The 25,799-nt window shown below is 45.9% G+C and overlaps 1 protein-coding gene across 1 annotated transcript in view; it reads left to right on the top strand.

Moving 5' to 3' along the window:
• ASPSCR1 (ASPSCR1 tether for SLC2A4, UBX domain containing) overlaps positions 1 to 25,799 on the top strand; it is a 102,212-nt gene that overhangs the window by 62,202 nt on the left and 14,211 nt on the right. Inside the window, exons 10-13 of the mRNA XM_056857737.1 lie at positions 4,090 to 4,171; positions 4,961 to 5,027; positions 6,755 to 6,817; positions 7,311 to 7,363. Coding sequence (XP_056713715.1) covers positions 4,090 to 4,171; positions 4,961 to 5,027; positions 6,755 to 6,817; positions 7,311 to 7,363 — 265 coding nt within the window. The remainder of the gene's footprint in view (positions 1 to 4,089; positions 4,172 to 4,960; positions 5,028 to 6,754; positions 6,818 to 7,310; positions 7,364 to 25,799) is intronic.

The following is a 25,799-nucleotide window of genomic DNA, read 5'->3' as shown; positions in this document are numbered from 1 at the left end:
CAACTGCCCATACACTTGCCTTCTCTGTTGTGGCCCCCACCTTATGGAATGGCCTGCCTGAGGATGTCAGGAAGGCTCACACTCTCCTGACTTTCTGTAAATGATGCAAAACTGAATTATTCAAGAGGGCTTTTCTATGCAGGCAATAGAGTTGTACTGTATTAAATGTTTCACAAAGTTACTTGGATAAATTATTAGGTACTGTGGCCTATACTACAGTTTATAGCTTGCTGAAAGTAGGATCCTACTGTGTAGTTTTTGCATCATTTAATGTGTCATGTTAATACTTATGTTTTGCTTCAGTTCTGTTTTTTAGATTTCTGGTTAGTTCTACAATCCTAATGTCCCATCCTGTCAATTGTATTGGCTCATTCTGTGTAATCTGCCTTGAGTCCAAGTGAGAAAGGCAGGCTATATATAACAAATAAATAATAAAAATACATCCAGGTAACATAAAATTGCAGCCTTTAACATGGGTTAAAAAGTGATGTGAGATATTTTTAAAATGAATGTACATTACAGAAAATTGTGTTCAAATTACATTTGTTTCTTAGATTTATAGCCTGTACCATCCTATGTGATTGGAACAGGGTTCAGCAGTTCTTTCCCTATATATACATTCCTGTTCCCAAAGGCTCATAATTACAATAAGAGGATAATTTACTGGCTCCTGCAGGGCTGGGATTTTCCTAGGTGACTTTTAGGCCTGTAAGCCATATTGGTTTACAGTAACTCGTGCCAATGCATCCAGGTCACAGGTTCCTTGGAAATTCTGTCTACACTGCCTATTGTGTAGTTAGATGTCTCTAGTATAAACGCTGGAAAGAGAACATTAAGATTGATGAATGGACAGCAAAGCTCATAGTTGCATTGTTTATCTATTGGCAATCCAATTCAGTTCCCTTTGATCATAGGGCAAGTCTGGTCAGGTGCAGATCCCAAAAGCAAATCCCTGCTGCCTTTAAGTCAGAATTCTATTTCCTCTCATTTTCTACACTGAGTGTTGATATTAGTCATTTGAAAATTGGAATTTTATTTTATTTTATTTATTTTTCAAATTTGTATCCCGCCCTCCCCAATAAAGCAATAAAAGCAGCAATAAAATCCTCAAACCCCATAACAGACCCCATAGGAAAGTTGGCACACAAATTACTAACCTGTGGACACCATACAGGTGGTACCCCTTCCACTCACATTGGAAGCGGGGGGAAGGCCAGGAATGATGGTATCTGCGGCTGTCCTCAGTTGTGAACATTAGAAGCTGTGCCCCAGAATGCAATGGTGCAGGTAGTTAAACCAATTTCTGATGAAAAACTGTGTCTTGCTGCTTCTGAAGGATATTTGAGATAAACATGAGCACGTATACTATATGTATCAAAATATTGGAAAATTGTGTTTGTACCTAGAATGTGCTACAGGATGGGCTGATCCTACCGATCCTATTTGGATATTTGAAAAGAAAATTTAATCCAAAGATAAGGAAGTAGTTATAGCCAAAGGGCCAAACAAGGCAAAATACTAGAAAAGATCTGTATTCAAATCTCCAGCATACTTTTATTGCCAAACAGCAGTGGCATGGGGACCAGAATGGGAATGCAGAGGAGAAGAAACACTATGCTGTTTTTCTTCAGTGTTTGCCTTGTTGGGGGGGGAAGCTAGTTATCTGAGTGCCCTCTCCGCACAGTACTGTGGCCCTGATCCAAACCTGCCCTCCTGTGCCTGGAGATCAGCGGTCTCCAACATGTATTGTCTGGTTTGGCCCCAGAAACAGATTGTGATCTATTGGAAATTGGCACAATACTTCCATGTGAGGGCAAACTTGTAAGGAGATTAGAACTGTGATACATTTCATTTGGGGTTTTTGGACTATTAAATACTTGTAAGTGGAAAGACTATATCAGTCTTCTGGTAAACATAAATATAATGGATACTTTATGCACATTTATATATTTTCATAGGATTCTTTTCTTTAGAACTTTGTACTTAAAATTGAAAAACATAAAATATTAGACTGTGTCATGTTACGGAAGATAGTGAGGCAATAAAGTAATGTCAGTCCCCATAACAGACCCCATAGCAAAGATGGTGTGCAAATTAATAAACTGTGGGCACCAGTGTGCAGAGAAAACTGAAGTTTGGGGCTGAGGTTGCTAAATAGATGCATCAGTGAAAAAAGCAGTTGTACTCTCTGTTCTTTTATAAGTTCATTGGTTACAGTAAACCCTTTACCTCTCATGAGTCTTTGTATTTGGGCACTCTGAGTTTGTTATCAGATGTCTTAAAACTTTCCTTTGCCATTGTTGTGCAACGAAGGTAAAGCTGAATAGAGTTTTCTGTTTAAAGTTGAGTTTTTCTTTGAGGACCCATAAGTTAGGTCCCATCCTCCCGTTTCCCAAGAGCAGCTTGAAAACTGTTATGTTGTTTAAATCAAGCTAGCAGTACAGGCCGGGAGACAGCTGCGAAAAGAGCTCCTAAAATATAGGTCCCCAGATTGCATAGTTTTGAGGAAGATGCTTGTTACAACGTCTTTTCTACACCACAAGGGGGAAATGTGGCAAGGACTCATATAAATCTGTTATCAGTGGACTTTTCCTCTCAACTAAGAGAAAAATGCACAGTAGATGACTTCAGAAGTTTGATTGTATTATAATGTATTATTATGAAGCACAGAGTGGGTGCAAACCAGAAGTATGTGTTATACTTCTGGCAGGGAAAAGGCAGGATGTGTAGAAAACGTTGGTTTTTATTTCTGAAGAAAACATGAACTAAAACACTTTCAGGACCCAAATCACTTCAGCATTGAAGTATGCTGCCATCTCTAACTGGTATCTCCAGTACCCATAGGTACATAAGAAAGGCCATGCTGGATCAGACCAAGGCCCATCAAGTCCAGCAGTCTGTTCACACAGTGGCCAACCAGGTGCCTCTAGGAAGCCCACAAACAAGACGACTGCAGCAGCATTATCCTGCCTGTGTTCCAAAGCACCTGATATAATAGGCATGCTCCTCTGATCCTGCAGAGAATAGGTATTCATCATGACTAGCATCCATTTCTGCTAGTAGCCATGAATAGCCCTCTCCTCCTTGAACATGTCCACTCCCCTCTTAAAGCCTTCCAAGTTGGCAGCCATCACCACATCCTGGGGCAGGGAGTTCCACAATTTAACTATGCGTTGTGTGAAGAAATACTTCCTTTTTATCTGTTTACCCAGAATTCCACATGGCTCAGTCTTAAAAGGGCAGTAGCATGTCAACAATCAAACATAAAACTTACATCAGCTGTTACTCCCTGTCATACTCCCTGCCCTCAACACCCCCAAATTTCTCATTTACATGTGCCATAGCAGATAGCATACAGGGAGCTGATAGTAAAATGGCAAATACTATTGCGAGTAATACCAAGGTATAGTCATAAGTGCCACAACTAGAGTAAGATGCTGGGAAGAGGGTGTTCCTCACCGATCATATGTCAGCGTCTGTGGGGCTTGTATTTCTCTAACCGGATGACCCCATACACAGGCACATTCAGGTGCAGCCAAAGATGTGTAGGCACATTCAAATAGGTATGACGTTTTAGGGTTACCAGGTCTGGGTTGTAAAATACCTGGAGATTTTGGGGGTTGAGCCTGGAGAGGACAGGGTTTGGGGAAGAGAGGGACCTTAGCATGGTACAATGCCATATAGTCCACCCTCCAAAGCAGACATTTTCTCCAGCAAAACTGATCCCTGTAGTCTAGAGATCAGTTGTGAAAGTGGGAGATGTCCAGGCCCCAGTTGGAGGTCGGCAACTCTTGAAATTTGCTAGGAAGTAGTAGATGTTAGGCTATAATGATTTGGCCATAGGGTTTCTGAGACCTGCTCAAGTGGCCACTACTTTTGCAATCCTCTGGGGACATTTAGAAGTGTTTGGAGCACTGTGAAACTTCGGAAACAAAGTTGGGGGGAAGAAGGAGAGCATCCCAAACATGTGGATTGTGTGGAGTGCCACCACTTAAGGTGGTGGCAGACTTATTGGATTGTGTGGAGTGCCAGCAGCTGGCTGTATTGATCTCTGATGGCTTTGGCCTGCTAAATTTCTCCTCTTCCTAGGAAGCGTTTGGAAGAAGCTCCCTTGATGACACAGGCACAGCGAGATGCTCAAATGAAGGAGAAGTTGGAGCGTTATCCAAAGGTAACGTCATGCTTTGAGGTCTCTTTCATTTTGGTGTAAATATTAAAGAGGGGGAGAACTTGAAGTGGTACTTGTGGTCTTAGAGTGTCTAGTCTTCTGTTACCACTGACTATGTTTCCTCTTGTATGCCTGTCTTGTTCAGTCTCACCAGCAAGGTGAATTACTCAGTTGGCAAATTAATGGCCTATGTTTTAGTGTGGTAAAGCACTCATTCATTGAGGCTGGGTGTCTGACTGGGGTATCACCTCTTCTGCTCCTTCAATTATGATATGCCATTCTTCGCTTATGATATGCCATTCCAGCATAGACATGATAACACCCTTGTTACATTGGTGAAATCCAGCAGGAATCGATAGCAGTAATAGCAATAATGCTTAGCATTTATATAGTACTTGTAGAGTGTTTAGAGGACAGGTGAGTCGGTACTGCTCCTCATGTTACAGATGTGAGGGTGAGACTTAGAGTGGCTTGCCTCAGACCACCCTCTGAATTCATGACAGAGGTTAAGATTTGAATGGGAATGTCCTGGTTTGTAACGCAGTCTCTTAGCCACTATACCACATTACTTATCTGTTGCGATTTCTTATTTGTCCTCGTCAGAGATCCATGTCCTGTTGATATAGACTAAGTCAACCATATCAGTTCTCTGAAATGCTATTTTTTGGATGTTATACTGTTTCGGTTTCAATTGCTGGTTCATGGAAGGGTGCAGATTCTTGAGAATGAGCTGATCACACTCAAAGCCAGAAGGCTGCCTGCGTTAAGCCTGTGCTCTTTCTCTTCACTTAGGTGGTGCTGAGAGTTTACTTCCCTGACCGTCATATTCTGCAGGGCTTCTTCCACCCCAATGAAACAGGTAAGAGTATTTTGTCTTCCAGCTGCTGTCTTATCCTAGTAAAGTAGAGAGTCGTACAGCAACAATTCCTTCCTTTCAGTCCCTAGTATTATGTCTTGCCTGGATGGTGGTTTAAAAGGATACTCTGCAGCTTGGGCACTGAGAGCTACGTGGAGGAAGGCTGCGATTCTCCTTTAAACAGGATGTGTTTCTGACAACTGCTTGGTGGCTTCTCTTCCATTCCACTTACAGTGGCATTAGTCAGGCCCAGATGAAGCTATTGAACAACAGGGTGTTGGTCCAGTGTAGTGCCAGCCAGAGCCCAAAAAAAGATTTGGAAATACTGAAGAGAACTTGAATCAGCCACTCTTCTTGAGTGTGCTGGGGCCAAAAGCAAAACCAGTCATCCTGCACCTCTAAATAGCAAACAGCTAGAACTTCCTGGTACATGACAGGACACACACCCAGCGATGCTTTCTAGTTCTGCCTCAGATTCAGGCCCTTCTTGAAAACTAATTGCCCGTTGCTCCCAATAAATACCTGTTCCTCGTTAGGACTGACATGGGTTGTTGGGAACTCTTGGAGGGTGACCGTTCTTTTTACATATCAGCTGCTTCTACTAGGGCTGCCTAGGTTGGATTTCAGAAGCTTCTGCTTTCTTGGTGTAAGGTGATTCACAGTGGGTAGCCGTGTTAGTCTGTTTGCAGTAGTCAAAAAGGGCAAGAGTCCAGTAGCACCTTAAAGACTAACAAAAATATTTTCTGGTAGGGTATGAGCTTTCGTGAGCCACAGCTCACTTCTTCAGATATCTTCAGGTATCTGAAGAAGTGAGCTGTGGCTCACGAAAGCTCATACCCTACCAGAAAATATTTTTGTTAGTCTTTAAGGTGCTACTGGACTCTTGCCCTTTTTGGTGTAAGGTAGTATCACCTAATCTATGCCTAGGATGCTGGGCTGGGGTAGATGAAGGTCTGACATGGTGCCGTACAGATACTTGACTGTACAAATGGAAAGACAGGTGGTTCAGAGGTCTCAGATAAAATGTACCGAGGGAAAGGGCTGGTTATTTAAATGTAAAGTGGACTGGACTTAATGGTGTTCAGTCTTCTGCGCTGTGTTGGTCTTTGTGTGACTGTCACCTTCATTTAGAAGCAGCCGTGTGCCTTGCTGCATCATCTTTATCTGATTCTGGTAGTATATGTTGCTTGTGAAAGCCTCCGGTAGTAAATGGAAGGCCATTTCAGTTACTTCCTTCAGAGAAACAGTGAAGCACTCACAAAGGCAGAGAGATGTCTTAGGCAGACAGGTAATATAAGAAGAGATGTCGTTTGACGAGGCTTCTTCGTTGGTCCCTAGGCCAAGAAGGTCTGGTGCATGTTGTGAGATCCTTGTGTATGTTTGGGAAACCAAGCAATGGTCTTCAGTAGGAGGACAGTCCCCCCACCACCACCACCACGGTGATTGAAAGATGGTTGAAGTCTGAGAGTTTTCTTTTGAAGGGAGGAAAGAGACTTCATCTTTAGGCAGGAGGGACAGGGATATTGCCGTTGGGTGCAAAGGCTTCTTTTGGGGGTGGTATCCTGTAATTGTTCTGTCCAATCAAGACCTCTCCTCTTGCTCTTTCCTCTCCATGGGTCTTTGTGATAGTAACTGTAGTACATAGTACTTAAGTACCAATGACCCAAAGAGGATTGCATTCAAGATATCTCTTGCTCCATAAAACCTTTTTCTGTTGCTCTGTTTAACAGTTGGTGCTTTGAAGTGTTTTGTCAAAAGCCACCTTGCTGATCCAGAGATGTCATTTTATTTATGTAAGTTATGATTTATTTTAACTTTACAGATAAAGTTTCAGAATAGTGTTTTACTGTTCATTATTGGGAAAAAATGGTCTCTTCCGCTACCTAGATGAGGGTATTACATGTGTGTGTGTAAAGTGCCGTCAAGTCGCAGCCGACTTATGGCGACCCCTTTTTGGGGTTTTCATGGCAAGAGACTAACAGAGGTGGTTTGCCAGTGCCTTCCTCTGCACAGCAACCCTGGTATTCCTTGGTGGTCTCCCATCCAAATACTAACCAGGGCTGACCCTGCTTAGCTTCTGAGATCAGACGAGATCAGGCTAGCCTGGGCCATCCAGGTCAGGGCAGGGTATTACATACTAGGTCCAAATTTTAATTGTGATTGCCAGTAAGGCCTCTTGGTGTATGTATTTCTCTCTCCCCCCCCCCCCCAGTTCTTTCCTAAACCAGGTTTGGGTTGTTGTTTTGCTTGTTCTCTTCCTAATTAGACTTCTGTGTTTTACTTTAGTTATTGCACCTCCCAGATCCATCCTAAGTGATGACAGTTTGACCCTCTTTCAGGTAATGGTTATATTTCCCAGTCCTGTTTAATTTGTTTTCTTTATCACAAAAAACGTTGCTGTTTTTTTCTTCTTCTTTTTTTAAGAATCTGAGTAATTATTAGTGGGCTTCTCTATTAAAGTAAGAGTAGATTGACTCTGCAGTTTCACAACCTAGGTGGTCTTCTCTCCCTTGTGCTGCAAAATGTTGTGAGGACTACCTGTTGAGTGTAGGCACTTTTAGACAAGTTACAACTTGCCTTTGGAAGGTGGAGTCTATGGCATTTTACTCTTCTGAAGTCCCTCCCCTCCTCAAATCTCACCCTCCCCAGGCTCCACCCCCCAAAATCTCCAGGTATTTCCTAACTTGGAGTTGGTAACGCTGTTTCCTTCCCACCCAATATCCAACTTACCTTTATCTGCCCCTCTGTCTTAAGCTTTCCCTCTCCCACCCCACCTGGAAGCCTCTACCTAGGAAAACTGTTGCCCAGTTGGGCCAGGCCCACTTGCATGGTAGGGAACCCTTGAGGACTTGTGGGGTGGCACCTCACTTTCCCCTATATCCCCCTCTTCACACTATTTCCTCTTTCTCTCCTCCTGACAATCTCCATATCCTCTCCCCCTTTCCCTGCTTCATTCTCTCCTTCTCAGCCATTTGCCAAGCTACTTTTTATCTGCCTCCCATCTTCATCTATATTTATTATTTATTTTACCCTGCCTTTCTCTACAGAGGGACCAAAGCAGCTTACATTATTCTCACCTTCTTTATATCCTCACAACACTGTGAGGTAGGTAAGGCTGAAAGTATGTGACTGACCCAAAATCTCCCTGTGAGCTTCCACAGCTAGTTGGGGATTTGAACCTGGGTCCCCCAGACATTACTCTGTTCTAACCATTACACCACACTGGCTTTCACAGGGTGCCTGCTGTTGAGCAGTAGCAAGCAGCTAGATCTAGTTGAGTTTTGAAAATTGGCTGATATCAAGTCACACAGTAGTTGCTGCCATGCCTAGGGTTGCCAACCTCCAGGTGAGACCTAGACATCTCCCGGAATTACAACTGATCTGCTTAAAACTATAGGTGCTCCATTTATCATTTTGGGTTATTGTTTTTTAACTCAGTCTGTTTTTTGGTTTTTTAGATTTCACATTTTTCTGCAAATCTGGGGGCCCTTCTCAGATTTGTAGAAAGATCTGTTTTTCCCCTTTCACAGCTCCAGTCACCAGATTTAAGAATCCCCAGATTTGGCCGACTTTGCTATTAGTATATAAATATGAGCTCTGCTATCATACCTGCACCTCAAGCAAGTGTGTATGTCTTAGTGAGTTGCAGCTTTGCTCCTGGCACTGGTGACCTTTTAATGCAATCAAAGACGTTTGTGTTGGTTATCAATGCTGAACATCACTGCAGTGACCTTCCCTTCTTCCCCTTTCTTGGGATTAATTTTCCAATTTCTCTACAGTTTTCCTCCTGATTATGGGACCACGCAGGCTTGTTTCCTCTTCTCGCCCCCATTCTTTCTTTTGATCTGCATGCCCTTGGGGCCTCAGACCAAGAGTACACACTTGCCAAGTTAACAGTCTGTCTCTGTTTCAGGAGGCTTGAAAATCCGTGCTATTGATTTTTAGAAGAGGAAGAACTGCTTGCACAAAAAGGGTTTTAGTTGAACTAGCGGGGGTTCTGATTTTTGTGTGTGTGCAGTTGGGTGGAGCAGAAAGGGCTGAGCCAACAAACTGACTGGCCTGAGCTTTCTTGCCCGAGGAATACTAGCAAGACCAGAGCTGTCATTTGTAGGGTATGATAAACCAACGGTCATTTGGAGGTTGACGGGTCATACAGAGTGTAACAGGAACCGGTTGCATAGTGTATGTCAAAACCTCTCAGGCGGCATATTGAATTAGAGAAGGATTAGAGCTCCTCTGAAGTTGTTTATAATGGAGCTTTCCAAATTCCATTTCTTCCTGGCTGGGCCATGTGGATGAGACACAAGCGCAGCTGCTGTCAGAATTACTGGATGCACAAGGAGCCAATAGCAAGGCTACCGGCACCCCAGGCTTTAGGCCTGTCCCCTTCCTGATGCATGTGCCTTGCTGTAGCCCCCCTGCCAAGAAGCTTAGGTTACCCCTGAAAACATGTCTGTCTCTGCGTGGTTTACTAATAGACCTGTGTTTATTGCCACAGTGTTTATGTTGGCCCCCTTCCCCTGACCCAAGGGAATAGGTTGGGCCTACTTCGCTTTACAGCATGGGTATGTGTTTATTGCTGAAGGTTCTGCAGGTCGGGCATGTTGGTTGTATTTTCTTCTGCCAAAGGCCTATCTGGAGAATCCAAGTGAGTTCAACGACATGTTAGCTCTCGTGTGATGTATTTGCAAATCCCTTTCCACTGCTGTTATACCCACATGTAACCTGAAGAGAGGGATTTTCTGGCTGTGAGGAGATAACTGTGCTGCTGCTTTCCCCCCTATTATTATTAATTAGGTTAGATGTGTACTCCAGCACAAGAAAGGAAACATGCACACTTTGAAGATTTTTTTAAAGCCAAAAATGCATCATCTCAGAATTCATGGAACAATTCAGCGTAGCTTCAGTGACTGGGGAGATGATAATCTTCAGCATTTGTTTTAGTTCCGTGTCTACCCTTTCATTTTTATCTGTGTTTCTGCTCCATAAAAAGTTTGCGTATGTATCAAAATCATGTATCGCTCATGTGTCGTAATCAAATATCCCTTCCAGATAAGTTTTTAAAATGGAAAAGAGTCACAAATGGGATGGAGGCAGAAGATGTATTTTTTCTTTTAATTACCTCACCAAAAATGCCCAGCATCTGCATGTAACACTTACAGAAGTACATTAAACACGGCAGTCACAACAGAAATGGTTAGATTCGAGTCCTGTAGCACCTTAAATACCAGCAAGATGTTTGGGGTTTAAGCTTTCGAGAGTCAAATCTCCTTTCGTCAGATACCAAAGGGAGCTTTGACTGTCCAAAGCTCATACCACGAACATCTCGTTGGTCTCTAATGTGCTACTGGATTCAGATCTATCTATTCTACTGCAGACCAACACAGAAACAAATAGATGTCCTATCTGACAGATATGTCGCATTATCTAGTGTGCAATATATTTCTGAGGCTCTAAATAACCAAGAAACTCTTTCTGGGAGACCAAGAAAGCTCCAGACTTGTTTTTCTTAACCCCTAGACCTCCTGCTGCATGGCATGCTGCCTTTGAAACCAAAGGGGATTTCAGACACAGTCTGTGATATAGCATGGGGAGCCAGACATTTGGAGGGCAAATCAAGAATTCCACTGGGCTTGTAGAAGTTCCTTGCAGGAACCTAAGCAGATCTTTGGATCTTGATCACCAAGTCCCTGGAAAATGCCATTTTGCTGCAGCGGAAGCATGTATCTTCAGAGGCGACATGAGAACTGTGTGCAGCAAATGAGAAACAAATGCATGTTTTATGTGTATATGTACAGTAAACGTATCCTGCAAAGAAAGGCCTGGAGGCCACTTTGCACCTGAGTCTGGCCTCTGCTCAGATGTGGTTGCAGCCCCTCCATGCTGGAACAGAAGGCTCTGTGCCTTTGTTTTTGAGTTGCAATGTCATCTTGGTGAGGAGCAGCCAGTTCAGTGTCTTTTATTCCCCTCCTTCAAAGCAGCTTAAGATACTTTAATTAATAGCAGAAGTGCCAGTGGAAAGGTCCCTTGTGCCTTTGAACCAGGCGACTTTCCCACTCATTTGGAAAGCGGCTCCTCCCATCTTTCCTTGTTTTGGGCCATCTTGCCCACAGCTGCCACCCAGGTCGTTTTCTGAGATTCCCACATGATTGTCGTGGTGGGAAGATGAGAAAATAAAATGTTTTCTGTGGATCCCTGAGAACGCTTAGGGGAAACAGGACAACTGGGATTCTGATTAAAACTACTGATTTAAAATTCTGAAAATGGACAGTTATCTGTACTGCTTTTCTGTGACCTTGGTCCACATGCCAGATCAGGCCTACAAAGCAATTTTAAGTGAACTTATGGAATTTTAATCAAGATGCAGTAAAATCTTTGACCATAGTCTCACGAGGAAAATGAAATCCAATTTGGACTACTACGAGAGACAGATTCGCCACACTTTATTGATATAGCTCTCTTTTGGGCTGCACATATAATGCCTTGGCCATGCCCAAGTGCATATGTTCTACAAGTGTGAAACCCTTATTGCTAGACGGCCCTGGATTTAAGACAGAGACAGACCTCCCTTGGTGTAGCCAAATTGTGAGGTGAACATTTCCTTCTCTCCCATCCCACCCCAGATTGCTGTCTGGAAAATGTGAGTCAGGTGTGGGAGGGATTAGGAATATTTACCTACATGCATGAGACCTGGAGAGAGAACCTCTTCCTCTCTAAACAGAAATACGGCAGGGTTGTTTAAGTGATGCATTAAGATAATTGAATTATTTGATATTAAATGTCTGGCCCTAAGCAAACTATCTCTTCTTGTCCTAATATATTCTATGCTTCTGTTTGTACTGTGAGTTTGTAGGCCACATGGCGGAATAGCCACAGATCAATCACTCGAGCCTTGGCTGTCGTGTCAAGTGAGTAGATTGATCACTCAGAGCAGAGTCAACAGAACTCCTGCCTGCAAGCAGATCTACTCATAAGTGCCCCAGCCTTCCATTTGAAGTAGTTAATGTAAGTATTAGGAGCCCTGCTTGCTTGTGAGTCTGTGAAAAACCTGAGAAATCTACATGTGGACAAACTTTAGGTGCTGAAAATACAGTGCTTTTATTACAAATGCCAGTGCTGTCTGGCACATTACTAGAGGACTGGGAATGCACCAAAATTCACAGTTCTGCATTTTAAAAAGAGAGAGAGAGTAAGCATCACCCAGGATGAGGTACTGATTGCACCAACTGCTCTTGGGATATACCCCAGGAAAAACAGCTGGTGCAGACACTGCCCAATACTTCTGGAAGGGATAGGAATATACATATGTGCTCTTTAGAAGAAGCGTCAAATAGGACCGAGCGATTCCTTCCTTATCCCTTTCCAAATTCTTGCCCTCTTTTGCCTGAGATCATATTGCCATAACTTCCTAGGCCACTGCTGCCTTTTCCCAGTTTAGGGTGGCTGATTCTGGATGACATTTTGCTCCCCATCACCAGTATAAACCTTCATTCATCTCTCTTTCTCTCTCTCTCTCTCTTTTTTTTTTCTTTGCCTGGAGTCAGTGGAGGCTCCATGCTGCAATGGCTTCTGCTTGGATAGCCTTTCCCTGCCGCCGGAGATCTGAGAGCTTGGCAGAGTCTGAAGGGGGCTTTCTTTTCTGGAGAGAAATGGGTGCGGAAGCTGCTCCGGCTTTCATGTCCCAGGCAACTCTGTTATTGTTGGATGCCCTTTTTATAGGCTGCTGTTACTAATCGGGCTGTTTTGCCTAAGACCCTGTACTCCCGGGAGGAGGAGGTTGTGTTTTTGTTATTGGACCTGTCTCGGCACCAGAGCAAGGGGCAGTGCTGAGGCGGGAACCCTGATGTTTGCTACCCCACAACTATTTGTTGAGCAGTAAAATCATGGACCTGGGTGTGTATTGTGTGGAGTCTTGCTTTGGAGGTTTAATGTAACTTTTATGGGAACAGAAAATTTCTCTTATTTTTGTATGGGGTGGGGAGAACATCGGTGCACGGACCGTTGTTTAATGTAGGGCATATGCCACTCTTAATATCTGAGTGATTATGCTCTGCTAAGACATGTATACATTAATTTAACTTAGATTAACTAATAAAAGGACTAATCAAACTTATAGAAACACCAGGTATATAAGTGCCTGGGTAGGTCTGCTGGAATGGGTGGGTATATAGACAAAGTGATGTGATCTTTTGAGAATGTCTGACTATGGGCCTTTGGTACAGTTGTTTGCATGCATTCTTTCTCATGATTCCGCCTGTCTGGGGGTTTCTGTGGACTAGGGAGACCAGTTCCAGTGAAGTGGAAGGTGAGAGGATGTAGGTTGTGGCTGACTCTCACTGAAGCAGGCTAGTTGCAGCTTTCTGTGCTGTTGTTCACTGCTGTGGCTGTGGTGAAGAAATTCTTCCCTGCAGCAATCACGTCTGCTTAGTGTTGTTTAGCAGAGGTGTTGCAGGTGGTGGACAGCCTGGTGAGCCACAGTTATATTTGCCAGAGTTTCCCTTCCACTTTGCAGTCTGTGGAACCGGTGGTGAGATCGTGAAAGTAGAATTCTGCACGAATAGGTGAATTTGTCTTCTGTTTTGAAAAGTTCTTTTCCCAGCCCAAATTGAGGCTACACTTGAAGAACATGTACTAGTGTCAGCGAGGGCATGCAATCGGACCCGGGATAGCGAGGTGACTTTCGTTTCATCTCTCCTTCCCGTGGGAAGGAAGAGGCAACAGCCAAAAGGCTCGAGAGATCGCCACTTCAAAGTGACTTCCTGATTGTAATCCTGCTCTGATCTTAAGGTGTGAATTCTCTCTCTTGGTATTGGGGAACCTCTGATGTTTTGCATTTCAAAGATGTTACTTGTAAACATGCTAGTGTGTGTACTCTATAAGAATACCCTCCAAATGATTTGGCGCCATTGTAACGTTGTGTTTCATAGGTTACTGTACCCTTTCTTTCAAATAAATTCTACTTTAAACTCTCTGCTAACGTCTGGAGTAAAGTGGATGATTCCTGAGAAGCAACGGAGTCCTAGAACCTGACAGTACGTTACAATCCCAACCTTTTTTGTTTTCGGGTTAGAAGTAGTATTAGGATGTCGGCACCACCCTCGGCCCCGCTCAACGCGGGAGAGGAGCTTCGGCAGACTCCCGCTGATATTGAGGTTGGTCAAGGAGCAGCGACCCCGGAGCAGCGCCCACCCGGGCCTACCGATGTCCCTGGGAGGCCGACGTGGACCCCCCGATTCTCGGAGACCGGGCAGCGGCAGAGAGCAGCGTCAGAACCAGGAGGCGACTTCTACCGGGGACCGCTGGCCGCTTGGTATGGAGAAGGGGAAGGGTGGAAGGACCCCACGCTCGCTCACACCCCGACCCTCACTGCAGAAGCGGCCACTCTGATACGCGGACAGAATCAGATGCTCGTTCTGCAGAATCGGGACCTGCAGACTCAGCTAGATACCTTGCAGCGAGACCTGGCAGCCGTTCTAGGGGCAGTGAGGGGGCTTGGACAGCCCGTGCAACAATCCCAAACGGGTTCACGGCCGACTACAGGACCGCTCGTTGTTGGGGAGGCTCCCACGCCCAGACGCCCTACGGCCAGAGACCTGAAGGTATCTTTCGACGGGTCCAGCTCACAGTTGTCTCACTTCTTACTCCAAATCTCCGGCTTTATGAAGGACCAGGGGGAGACCTTTGCCTCGGAAGAAGCTCGGGTCAGGTATGTGATCAGCCTGCTGGAGAAGGAGGCAGTGGAGTGGGCAGTGACAGCGGCGGAAACTATGCCCCGAGTTTTGGCATCCCTGGATGAGTTCTTGTGCGCTCTACGACGCCGGTTCGAAGACCCCCACCGGGGGGAAAAAGCAAAGATTGCCATGCGTCGTTTGAAGCAGGGAGCCCGCTCAGTAAGTGAGTATGCACAGGACTTTTTATCTTTGTCGTGCAAGATAAGGGAGTGGAGTGAGGCCACAAAGGTCCAGCATTTCCGCGAAGGGTTGCGGTGGGAAGTGCTGGATGGCTGTTTGACTTTGGGAGATCCAGAGTCAGTGGAAGAGTGGGTAAATTTGGCAGCTCTAGTGGAGAACCGCAAGCTTACCCTCCAGTTCTCCAAGGATCGTTCTTCGAAGACGATCCCTATTCCGCCCACGAGAGGGGACAGCGCAGCAGGTCCCAGGCGAGAGGGAAGACATCGAGGAGTCTACAGTCTCGACAGGGCACGTCGGTTCAGGGAGGGAGCTTGCCTTCAGTGTGGGAAGATGGGTCATTTTGCAGCAAGATGTACCAACACGCCGTCAGAAGGGACGAGCAACAGGGCGACACAAGAGCGGGAGGCGACACCACCTCGGAACCTGGAGCACAGGAGAGCGGAGGGGACGAACGGTCGCCGGGGGGCGGCGGCCCTGCAAGCGGAAACCTCATCGGATCGTGGCACCCGAGATAGCTTCCGAAGCCCCTCACCGGCAAAAAACGAGGACGGCCTTCTGTGAGGGAACCGGCACAGAGGGCACCCTTGGAAGAAACCAAACCGGCTCCATGTAGGGTGAGTGACCAGGGAGAGACATTGCTGATACCTGTTGTATTACGAAATCCCCAAGGGGGGGAACCGGTGGCCGTTGTGGCTATCGTGGACTCCGGGTGCTCCCGGACCCTAATTGATCAGGCAGTGGTAGAACGTCTGAGAATTGGGACTCGAGAACTGGATCAACCCTTACATTTCCATCAAATGGATGGGAGTGACCTGCGGGGGGGGCCGGTTCATTTGCACACTCGCAAGATGTGGCTGGGGGTGGGAAACCACTGGGAACAGATCCACTTCACGGTAGTGCCTAAGATTTCCTACCCGGTGGTCCTCGGCGTTAATTGGTTGGCGGGACATAACCCGAGCATTGACTGGGAACAAAGGCGGGTGGTGTTTGGAGCTCCTCAGTGCGAAAAACACAGCCGGGATGATTTACCCGGGGGCGAAGGGGGAAGCGCCGCTGCCTTGGAGGAACCCACGTTGCCCCCAGAATATAGTGATTTCGCAGATGTATTTGAGGGGACGGACTGTGACTTATTGCCTCCTCATCGCACTACGGATTGTGCCATCGAACTGATTAAGGACGTTAAACCGTCCAAGGCCCGAGTTTATGCCATGAGTCCTCAAGAGAAAGCAGTGCTGCGAGAATTTCTGGACAAGAACTTGGAGCGGGGCTTCATACGACCGTCCAAAGCTGCATTTTCTTCTCCCTGCTTCTTTGTGAAGAAGAAAGGTACATCTGATCTCAGACTGTGTGTAGACTATAGGGGGCTTAACGCGATTACTGAAACTAATGCCTACCCCCTTCCCTTAATCCCAGACCTCCTGAGTGTGTTACAGGAGGGTTGTATTTTCTCGAAAATTGACCTGGCGGAAGCCTACTACCGGGTCCGGATCAAGGAGGGGGATGAAGCTAAGACAGCCTTTTCTTGTTGTTATGGGTTGTTTGAATTTTTAGTCATGCCGTTTGGTCTGTCTGGGGGGCCCTCGTGCTTCATGCAATTAATTAATGAGATTCTACATGACCTCCTATTTAAAGGTGTGGTAGTTTTTTTAGACGATTTGCTCATTTACTCCAAGGATCCCGCAGAGCACAGGGAATTGGTGCGGGAGGTGTTGCGTCGTCTAAGGGACAATCATTTGTATGCTAAGTTATCAAAATGTGCATTCAACCAGGACCAATTGTCGTTTTTGGGCTATGTGATCTCGCCACAAGGGTTAAGCATGGATCCGGAGAAAGTGAGGGCAGTGTTAGAATGGGAACCTCCCAGAACTCGCAAACAGGTTCAGCAGTTCTTGGGGTTTGCGAACTTTTATAGAAATTTTATTCAGGATTTCGCTCAAATAGCTTTGCCTATTACTGATTTGCTTAAAACCAAAGGGAAGGGGCAAGGGGCCACTTTTGCACAATACCAGGTACCTTGGACCGCCAGGTGTCAGGCGGCTTTTGAAACTCTTAAGGAGCGCTTTACCTCTGAACCCATTCTGGCGCACCCAGATTGCTCCAGGCCATTCACTTTACAGGTAGATGCCTCGGACAAGGCGATGGGAGGCGCACTCCTTCAGAGGGATGATCAAGGGAGGCTTAGACCCTGCGCATATTTTTCTAAGAAGTTCTCTGGCCCTGAACTCAATTGGCCAATTGGGGAAAAAGAGGCAATGGCGATTAAACATGCACTCACGGTTTGGCGACAGTTCCTGGAGGGGACTGCCGAGCCCTTTGTGGTATGTACTGATCACCGCAACCTCGAATCTATTTTGGGTCAGCGGAAGCTGTCAGCCAAACAAGTGCGTTGGTCTACCTTCTTCTCTAAGTTTAATTTTACCATCAAACACATGCCTGGGAAAGAAAACTGCTTAGCAGACGGACTGTCTCGCATGCCGCAATATGAGTGTCAGGTTGAGCGGCCGGTGGGTTCTCTTTTCACACGGGAACACCTGGGTTTGACTCCAGAGGGGAATAGTGCAGGAGTTCTGACCAGAGCGCAAAGCCGCGCGGCGGCACAGGACTCGAGTTCGAGTTCCCCTCGTGAAGTGGTCGCTCCCACCTCCTCATCCCCAGCAGTCCCCGGAGAACTCTCAACCAATACCGCTGGGGAGGGGGGGGGAATCTCCCAAATAGAGCGAAGGGACCAGGCTGAAGGGCCGGTACCCACCCCCTTGCCGGGGTCGGATGTTGCCATTCCCCGCCTCTGGGCAGTTCCAGAAAGCCTCCCGGAGGTAGTCAAGAAAAGGTGGGGGGAGGCTCTTCAACGGGAGCGGGAGGAAGAATCTATCCCGTCCCAGATGACGGACAAAAACGGTATCTGTAAGAACAAACATTACGTGCCCAGGGAACTGAGGCGGGAGATATTGGAACGGAGCCACAGTTCAACAATAGGGGGACATTTTGGGTTTGCTAAATCCTTACACCTAATAAGAAGACAGTTTTGGTGGCCTGGGATGCGCCAAGACATCGAAGTATTTATCAAATCCTGCCCTGTGTGCGCAACTAGTAAACGTTTGATGGGAAAACCCCCGGGATTATTAAAGCCCCTAGAAACTCCCGAGGCACCCTGGCGAGTGATTGGGATGGATTTCATAACAGACCTCCCATCCAGTCAGGGGAAGACTGTCCTGTGGGTAATCACGGATCTTTTCTCTAAGCAAGTTCATCTCGTACCGTGTGAAGGGATGCCATCTGCACATAAACTGGCTCGCTTGTTTGTGCACTGCATATTCAAATTGCACGGATTTCCACGGAAGGTCCTGAGTGACAGGGGCTCCGTGTTTGTGTCCAAGTTCTGGAAAGCATTTTTAGGAATTGTAGGTGTGCAGTTGGGTTTGTCATCTGCCTATCACCCCCAGACGGATGGGCAGACCGAAAGGGTTAATGCGGTGATGGAATGTTATTTGCGTTGTTTTGTTAATTATCACCAAGACAATTGGGTTGATCTGCTGCCACTGGCAGAATATGCCTACAATAACTCGGTGCACTCTGCAACCGGGGTGAGCCCATTCAAAGCAGTTTATGGAATGGATTTTGGACCATTAGGGGCTGTACCCACCCCGCCAGAAGGCGATCCCCCCGAGGTGTCTAAATGGGCTCACACAGTGAGGAACACTTGGCCCTGGCTTGTAAAAAACCTGGAACAGGCTAAAGATAGGTACAAACTACAAGCAGACAAACACAGAACACCTCAGTGGGAATTGAGGGTCGGAGAAAAGGTGTATCTTTCCACTAAGAACCTCAGGTCTTTACGCCCGTGTAAAAAATTGAGCCAACGGTTTGTGGGCCCATTTTCTATCTCCAGAGTTATCAATGAGGTTACGGTAGAGCTGGAGCTACCCAAATCCTTACAAGGGGTGCACCCGGTGTTTCACGTGAGTCTACTTAAACCCTTTCTACAAGCACCAGAATGGCACCCCGAACCCGAAGCGGCAACTCCCATCATGGTACAGGGCGAACGGCACTTTGAAATCTCCAGGGTGCTCGATTCTCGGAGGCGCAGGGGCCGACTGGAATATCTTGTGCGTTGGAAACATTTAAATTCCAGTCACGATGAGTGGGTGTCCGCTGTTCACGTACAGGCTCCAACCCTTGTAGCGGATTTCCATCGCCATTACCCGGACAAACCAGGAAATCTGGAGGGGGGGCCTTTGGGGAGGCGGAGTGTCAGCGAGGGCATGCAATCGGACCCGGGATAGCGAGGTGACTTTCGTTTCATCTCTCCTTCCCGTGGGAAGGAAGAGGCAACAGCCAAAAGGCTCGAGAGATCTCCACTTCAAAGTGACTTCCTGATTGTAATCCTGCTCTGATCTTAAGGTGTGAATTCTCTCTCTTGGTATTGGGGAACCTCTGATGTTTTGCATTTCAAAGATGTTACTTGTAAACATGCTAGTGTGTGTACTCTATAAGAATACCCTCCAAATGATTTGGCGCCATTGTAACGTTGTGTTTCATAGGTTACTGTACCCTTTCTTTCAAATAAATTCTACTTTAAACTCTCTGCTAACGTCTGGAGTAAAGTGGATGATTCCTGAGAGGCAACGGAGTCCTAGAACCTGACAACTAGCATTAAAAAAATCTCTCTAACTCAGGTTCTCAAACTTTATTAAACTGGGGGCTCCTGTTTTGATTTAAATTTTTGTGTGGATCCCCAAGCCCTTCGACTCCTGCCTCACCAGGGCCCACCGTGTGCTGGACAGCTCCCTTTCAAAGTGCTCAGCAAACTGTGCCTATCCCCCGTGGAGGCTTCTGTCTTTTAGTGTCCTCAAAGCAATACAGTAAGAACCACCTTGGCTGCACTGTAAAAGCAAGTTTCGGAGGGCAGCTGATTCTGTAGGGCCACAGCTCAAAAGCCCGGTCCGAGTTCTGAATTTACTAATTGATTAATGACCTCTAGGTAGTGGTCAGCTGAACAAGAGTGCAAAAGGGTTGGTAAAATCTTCAGACTGCTCATTGGAATAGAAAAAGACCACCATCATAGAAAAGCCGAACTTCCAATATTCAGTTGGAAACTGCCATTCGCTGCAGAGTATGGATGCAGAGTAATATCTCTCTGTCTTGCAGTGAAATCTTTTGCATTGGCAAAAACCAGTTCAGTTTTATACCGGACATATCTATGATGACTCTGTTAGGCCTATTCTCTTTGGTGCCCCTCAGTCATTTAGAGTTCCTGGGGCTGAGCTACAAGAGCCTGACAAAGAGTCAGCCTGCTTTCTTGCTAGTGCTGTCAGGAGATCTGGAATCTAGATAGCTGTGGACAGGAGTTTTTTCTAGAGGTCTTGAAGTACTTCTCCCCCTCCCCACAGTTTCTCAGTTATCTCTGGGCTCTGCTCAGTGTGATGGGTAGAGATGTTTTTGAGGGCCTTGGACGGGGGCCTCGATCTGATCAAGGGCTGGAATTGGCAGGGCTACTGCTGGTGCTTCTTTCCCTTGCAAAATTGAAAAGGCATCTAGAGCAACCATTGTTAAACATGATAGTCAAGGGGAAGTGGAGGGACTTTAACTGGGAGATCAAAGCCAGGAGAACAAATGTTGTCAACTTGTCTGCTTCAGAACCAAAGGGCTGCATCTGAAGTGAACATCCTGCAATATGTGTATATTTACAGGAGGGCAAGCACTCAGACTGGCAGCAACATGGGGTTTTTGGAAACCATAAAGACTTCAAGGCATTGCTTTGATATTTTGTTATTGCTGTTTGTGCTGGCTGCATTATCCCCATGTCCCATGAATTATTTTAAAATGTTCTCGAGGGCAGAACTGATCAACTGCAGGCTTCTTTGCTGCAGTGCTCAGCCAAGGGGTTCCTGCAGTTCCAGCTGTGTGTGCTTTTTCTTCCTAGCCGGACCTTTCAGAACGCTTCCCCCCCAGCCCCTCCCCGCTCTCCATCTCAGGCACTGGCCTGACACAGGCCTGAGGCTTAGGGAAGGCCGACTCAAAGATCTCCTGAAGCCTGAGCTGGGAAACCGTGAGCAGAGGTAAGCATCACAGAGTCTGCTGAAGGTGGGAGACAGCTGTAGTCCCATCTTCAAAGGAACTGAAAAGCCCCCGCCCCATGCTTCCATCTAAATATTTTTTTTTCTAATTAGATCTTAAAATCGCTTTGAGTGCTGGGCCTTTTCACCAAGGGAGGGGGAATACTGCAGAGCTTGGCTTCAGTCTTTCTTTTTGCACTCCGTTGTACTTTCTTTTTTTTCTTTTTTTGGATTATTTTTGACATTGTTTGGCATCTTTAGTAACAGTCAAGCTAATGTGGACTTGATGCTGATAAGGGCTGTCCAGAGTCAGTTTACCTGGGCTTTTCAATCTGCAGCTGGACTTCCAATACAACGAATAATTTAGTAATCAGATTTTTGGAGTAAAAAATACTATCTCCAGATTGAATCTTTATTGATGTGGTTCTGCTGATATGAATCTTGAAAGAGGGAAAGCGTGTAACGGTGAGTAAGGAGGGGGACTAGATCCCACTGTGCTTGCTATACATTTCCAGTTTGTGAAGTCTTATTTATTTAGTACATTTAATCCTTCCCTTCCTCCAAGGTGCTCAGGGTGGCATGCATCGTTCTCCCATTTCACCCTCGTAACAACCTGGTGAAGTAAGTCAGGCTGAGAGTGTGTGACTAGCCCAAGATTGCCCAGTAAGCATCATAGCAGAGTGGGGATTTGAACCAGGCTCTTTTATATACTAGTCTTGACACTACATCACACTGGCTCTTTAAGTCTGTTCTATAAAGCACAGAGAATGTGGATTACATGCGTGTGTTTGTTTCAAATGCTGGTAATCATCATGTTTTAGACTAGCATCTCTGCAGTGTGAGACCAACGACAGCATCCTGGATCTGGAGTACCCAGCCAAGCCACTTTTGCTGCCAGTCTTCTTAGGAGTCAAAGCATGTCTGATCCTTTGGGTGGAGAAATACTAAGGGCTGTTGTCAATCACAATCCTTGGGTAAGGTTCCACTTTCAGACTTCATCTGAAAATGGTATCAGGCCAAAGTCTCCCTTTTCCAGCTGCCTTAGCTCCTTCTATATTTGATCAGAGTCTTTTCAGTTTGGGAAGCTTTGTTCTTGGGTATTAAATGAGACAGGGCCGTTAAGCAATGTTCCTTTGACCATGGCTCTTATGTTTATTTCTGTTCCGGAGATGCTCTTTGCCTCTTGTCAGAGAAGCTTTTGATCCACTGGCTTTCCAATTGAATTTTCCAAGTGCTGGTTTCTGTGTTTGGTGAAGGGGCGGAGTGAGTGTTGTGCGGTATTTCATGCTGGTAGCTTGGATTTCGGCATTCATGTGCGTGTTCCCTTTGAAGTGCTCATTTTCTTATTAATCTTTAAACATCAAACTACCAGCGGACCTGTGGCACTCTAATCATTTCAGCTCATGTAATGGAAAGAATGCTTCCCCTTTTGGCAGCTGCAAGTTTTCTCCCCCACCCCACTCTGACAGCAGCCTCTGCCTGATCCCAAGGTCTCCAAACAAACTCGGCAAACAAATTAGTAGTTCAGAGAATCACATGCTATTGCAGCAAGCTTTTGTTGCAGGATTGTGTGCATATTGGGTATTCGAGAGGAGGATCTTTGATGGAAAGGTAGCAAAAGTATAAGGGAGAGGCCAGCTTTCCACCTTGAGCAGAGAACAAAAAGATCCAGGTAGAAATACCTTTCTTCAGCTGGTTGCCCTTGTTTGTTTTGCTGGAAAGCATTTGTCTGACATAAATTCTTATAGGGCTGCTTTCATAGCATAGACTTACCTTTTGCCTCCCATATTCTTTGCCTCCCATGGGCTTTTCCATTGACTTCTTGTGTAAACATGAGGTGTGACTTTAGATGACACAAAATAAATCTGTGCAAGCTGTTTGTCATATGACATGACTGACCACATCTGTGCACCTCGTTGTAGGATATTGCATCTGAGACTCGTGACTCCTGGCCCAGGGGGTTTCACATCTGCCTGGGGATATCCTATATTTTATCAGTGTTGTCAAAGATGAGTCCACACCCAAGAAATGCAGAGGTTTCCCTTCTATTGCTTAGTTTAGTTTCCAAGTATCAGTTTCTGAGTTTAACAGTCACTTCAGCTTAGCTCATTCACTCCTTATCATCTTCATCAGCTATCATCCAGGTTCCAGGTCTGCTTTCCCTGCTTTCCCAACCTTCACCATGTCCTGGAAACACTTATCTTAGGTTGCCATGCCCTTCTTGCAGGGTTAATACCTGAGGCTGATAGCCCTCCCTCACCTGGGGTAGGTGATATTTGCTACCTCTTAGCCTGGAGTGTTGCCTCCTGGTCCAGGAGAATCTCTGCAGACTGTAGAGAGCTTAGGCCTGACTGGCTACTCTCCTTCCCACTCCTAGCTGTTCCCAGCCAGCTGTTTATCACCTACTTCTTTAAGTTGTGGCCTTGATATCATCTCCCTCTTGAATGCCCCTGGTTCCTGCTTCCCTGTCTGCTCCTGAGTAGGTCTTTTCTACAAAGGAGACCTTGCTCTGTCTTGAGTAGGGCTGTACTCCATCAGGAACTAGCCCTGGGTGTCATTCCTTTGATCTGCTCCTCCCCTGCTCCTGCAGACCCAGAGGATGCTTCCTTCTACCTCACTGAGGTGTTGGCGTGCTTAGGGCAGTTCCCCTGTTCTTCCCCAGGGCTAGGTTGCACATAGGGGTAACAGGAAAATTGGTGCCTCTTGTTAAAGAAGTCATGCCATTCCCTTGTAATACCTGGACTAACATCACAAGGGGCACCTGTCTCCTATTGTTTCAGTATATTAAGAAATGGCCAATGCTGTTAAATTTTCGAGAGAACTTCTTCCAGGTTCTCCATCAATTGGGGTTTAGGTGGTGGACTGTAGCTCCTTCGAAGTAGATTTAATTGAGATGAATCATTGCGGTGCGTCATTTTAAGGATTAATTGTTGAACCTTTTCAGCAAATGTGCTTGAAGCACAGCAGCACACAGCTGGAAAGAGTACCAATTCAGGCAACAGTCATAGATAATCCAAAACAAAATATTAAGCTTGCACGAGGTATATAGTTAAAAATCAAACCAGTTTGCATCCGTGTAGGAACTATCCTGTGGAGTTCCCCAGGGTGCAATTCGATTCCCCATTTTTTTCACTCTATGTAAAGCCCTTAGGATAATTCATTTGTAGCTTTGGAGTTGGTTGTCATAAATGCGCTGACGATACTCAGCTCTATATATCCTTATCCAAGTCTCCTGGTGATGCAGTAGAGATCCTAAATCACTTCCTGGCTGCTGTGGTAAATTAGCTATGAGAGAGCAAATTGAAACTAAACCCTGAAAAGACAGAGGTAATGCTGGTTGGGAAAGTAGAGGTCTTGTAGGACATTCTGCTGTTCACTTTTGATGGAGTTCAGCTGACCCTTGCTGATTTGGTTAAAAGCCTTGGGGTTATAGTAGACGCAGCATTATTGCTGGAGGAACAAGTTAAATGCAGCTGGAAAAAAGGCTTTGCAGTCATAAGGGCAGGAGCAGCGCCATAGCAGAAACAGGAGAGGTAATAAATACAATAACACAAAGAATTGGGTTAACAAAGGCCACAGCTTTATTGATTACAGCAGATGGAGCATTGGCAAAGCATAGGGCACAGATCCAGGCTTTGGGCGACCACCCTGTTGGCCGATGAAGGATCCCCAACCTGAGTATTGGGAGCAGACAACCCTTCCTGCTCTCCCTCTCATGATCTGCCTAAGTTCACAGAATCAGCATTGCTGTCAGATGGCCACCTAGCCTCTGCTTAAAAACCTCCGAAGAAGGAGAGCTCATCACCTCCTGAGGATGCCTGTTCCACTGAGGAACTGCTCTGTCAGAGTATTGGGAGCAAACCTGGAGTGGCGAACTGGCGGTTCCACTAGGGCGCAGACGTCTTAAGTGGTACCTTTGCCACCTGGGATTGGAGTCAATGACAGCCGCCAAGCTGGGCATCTGCAGTAGGACTTGACCCCAAGACCCCTTATGGGGGTCCCCCAAACGGAGAAGGCACAGCCTCCCCCTAAATGGATCCGGCCCAATGCCAAAAACCGCCTAAAGCTGTGATAAAAGGAACAGCAAACAAAACATTGAGCAGAAGGCAGGAGGGTGGGTCTGCTGGGCCAGCACGTGCAGGTGCCAAGCTGCAAATGGGCAAACCACTAACTGCCCATACATGTGCTTCTCCATTGTGGCCCTCACTTTGTGGAATGGCCTGCCTGAGGAGGTCAGGAAGGCTCTCACACTCCTGGCTTTCTGTAAATGATGCAAAACTAAATTATTCAAGAGGGCTTTTCTGTACAGGCAATAGAGTTGCACTGTACTAAATATTTCATAAAGTTGCTTGGATAAATTACTAAGGACTGTGGTCTATACTACTGTGTATAGATTGCTGAAAGTAAGATCTTACTATGCGTTGCTTCAGTTCTGGTTTTCGATATCTGATTGGTTCTACAACCCTAATCCTATTGTATTGCTTACTGAATGTCTACCCTATCGATTATATTGACTCACTCTGTGTAACCCGCTTTGAGTCCAAGTGAGAAAGGTGGACTATAAATAATGTAATATAAATAATATAATGTAAATAATGTAAATAAATAACTCATACTCGCCCAACTCAGACTAAAGGTTGCTTTCAACCTCCATTCTAAAACTGCTTAGCTTTCCTTGATGCGAAACTTGTATGTCCCCAAAATAGGTGATGAAACCTTATACTTTGACTGTCGAAAACTATTTTGTCCTGGAGGCCAGAACATGATGGAGAATTTTTGCACAGATGATAATGACTGCCTGATTGCATCAA

The sequence above is a fragment of the Euleptes europaea genome, chromosome 1, assembly GCF_029931775.1.
Source record: "Euleptes europaea isolate rEulEur1 chromosome 1, rEulEur1.hap1, whole genome shotgun sequence".
Lineage (NCBI taxonomy): Eukaryota > Metazoa > Chordata > Lepidosauria > Squamata > Sphaerodactylidae > Euleptes > Euleptes europaea.
This window is presented reverse-complemented; position numbering and strand designations above follow the sequence as displayed.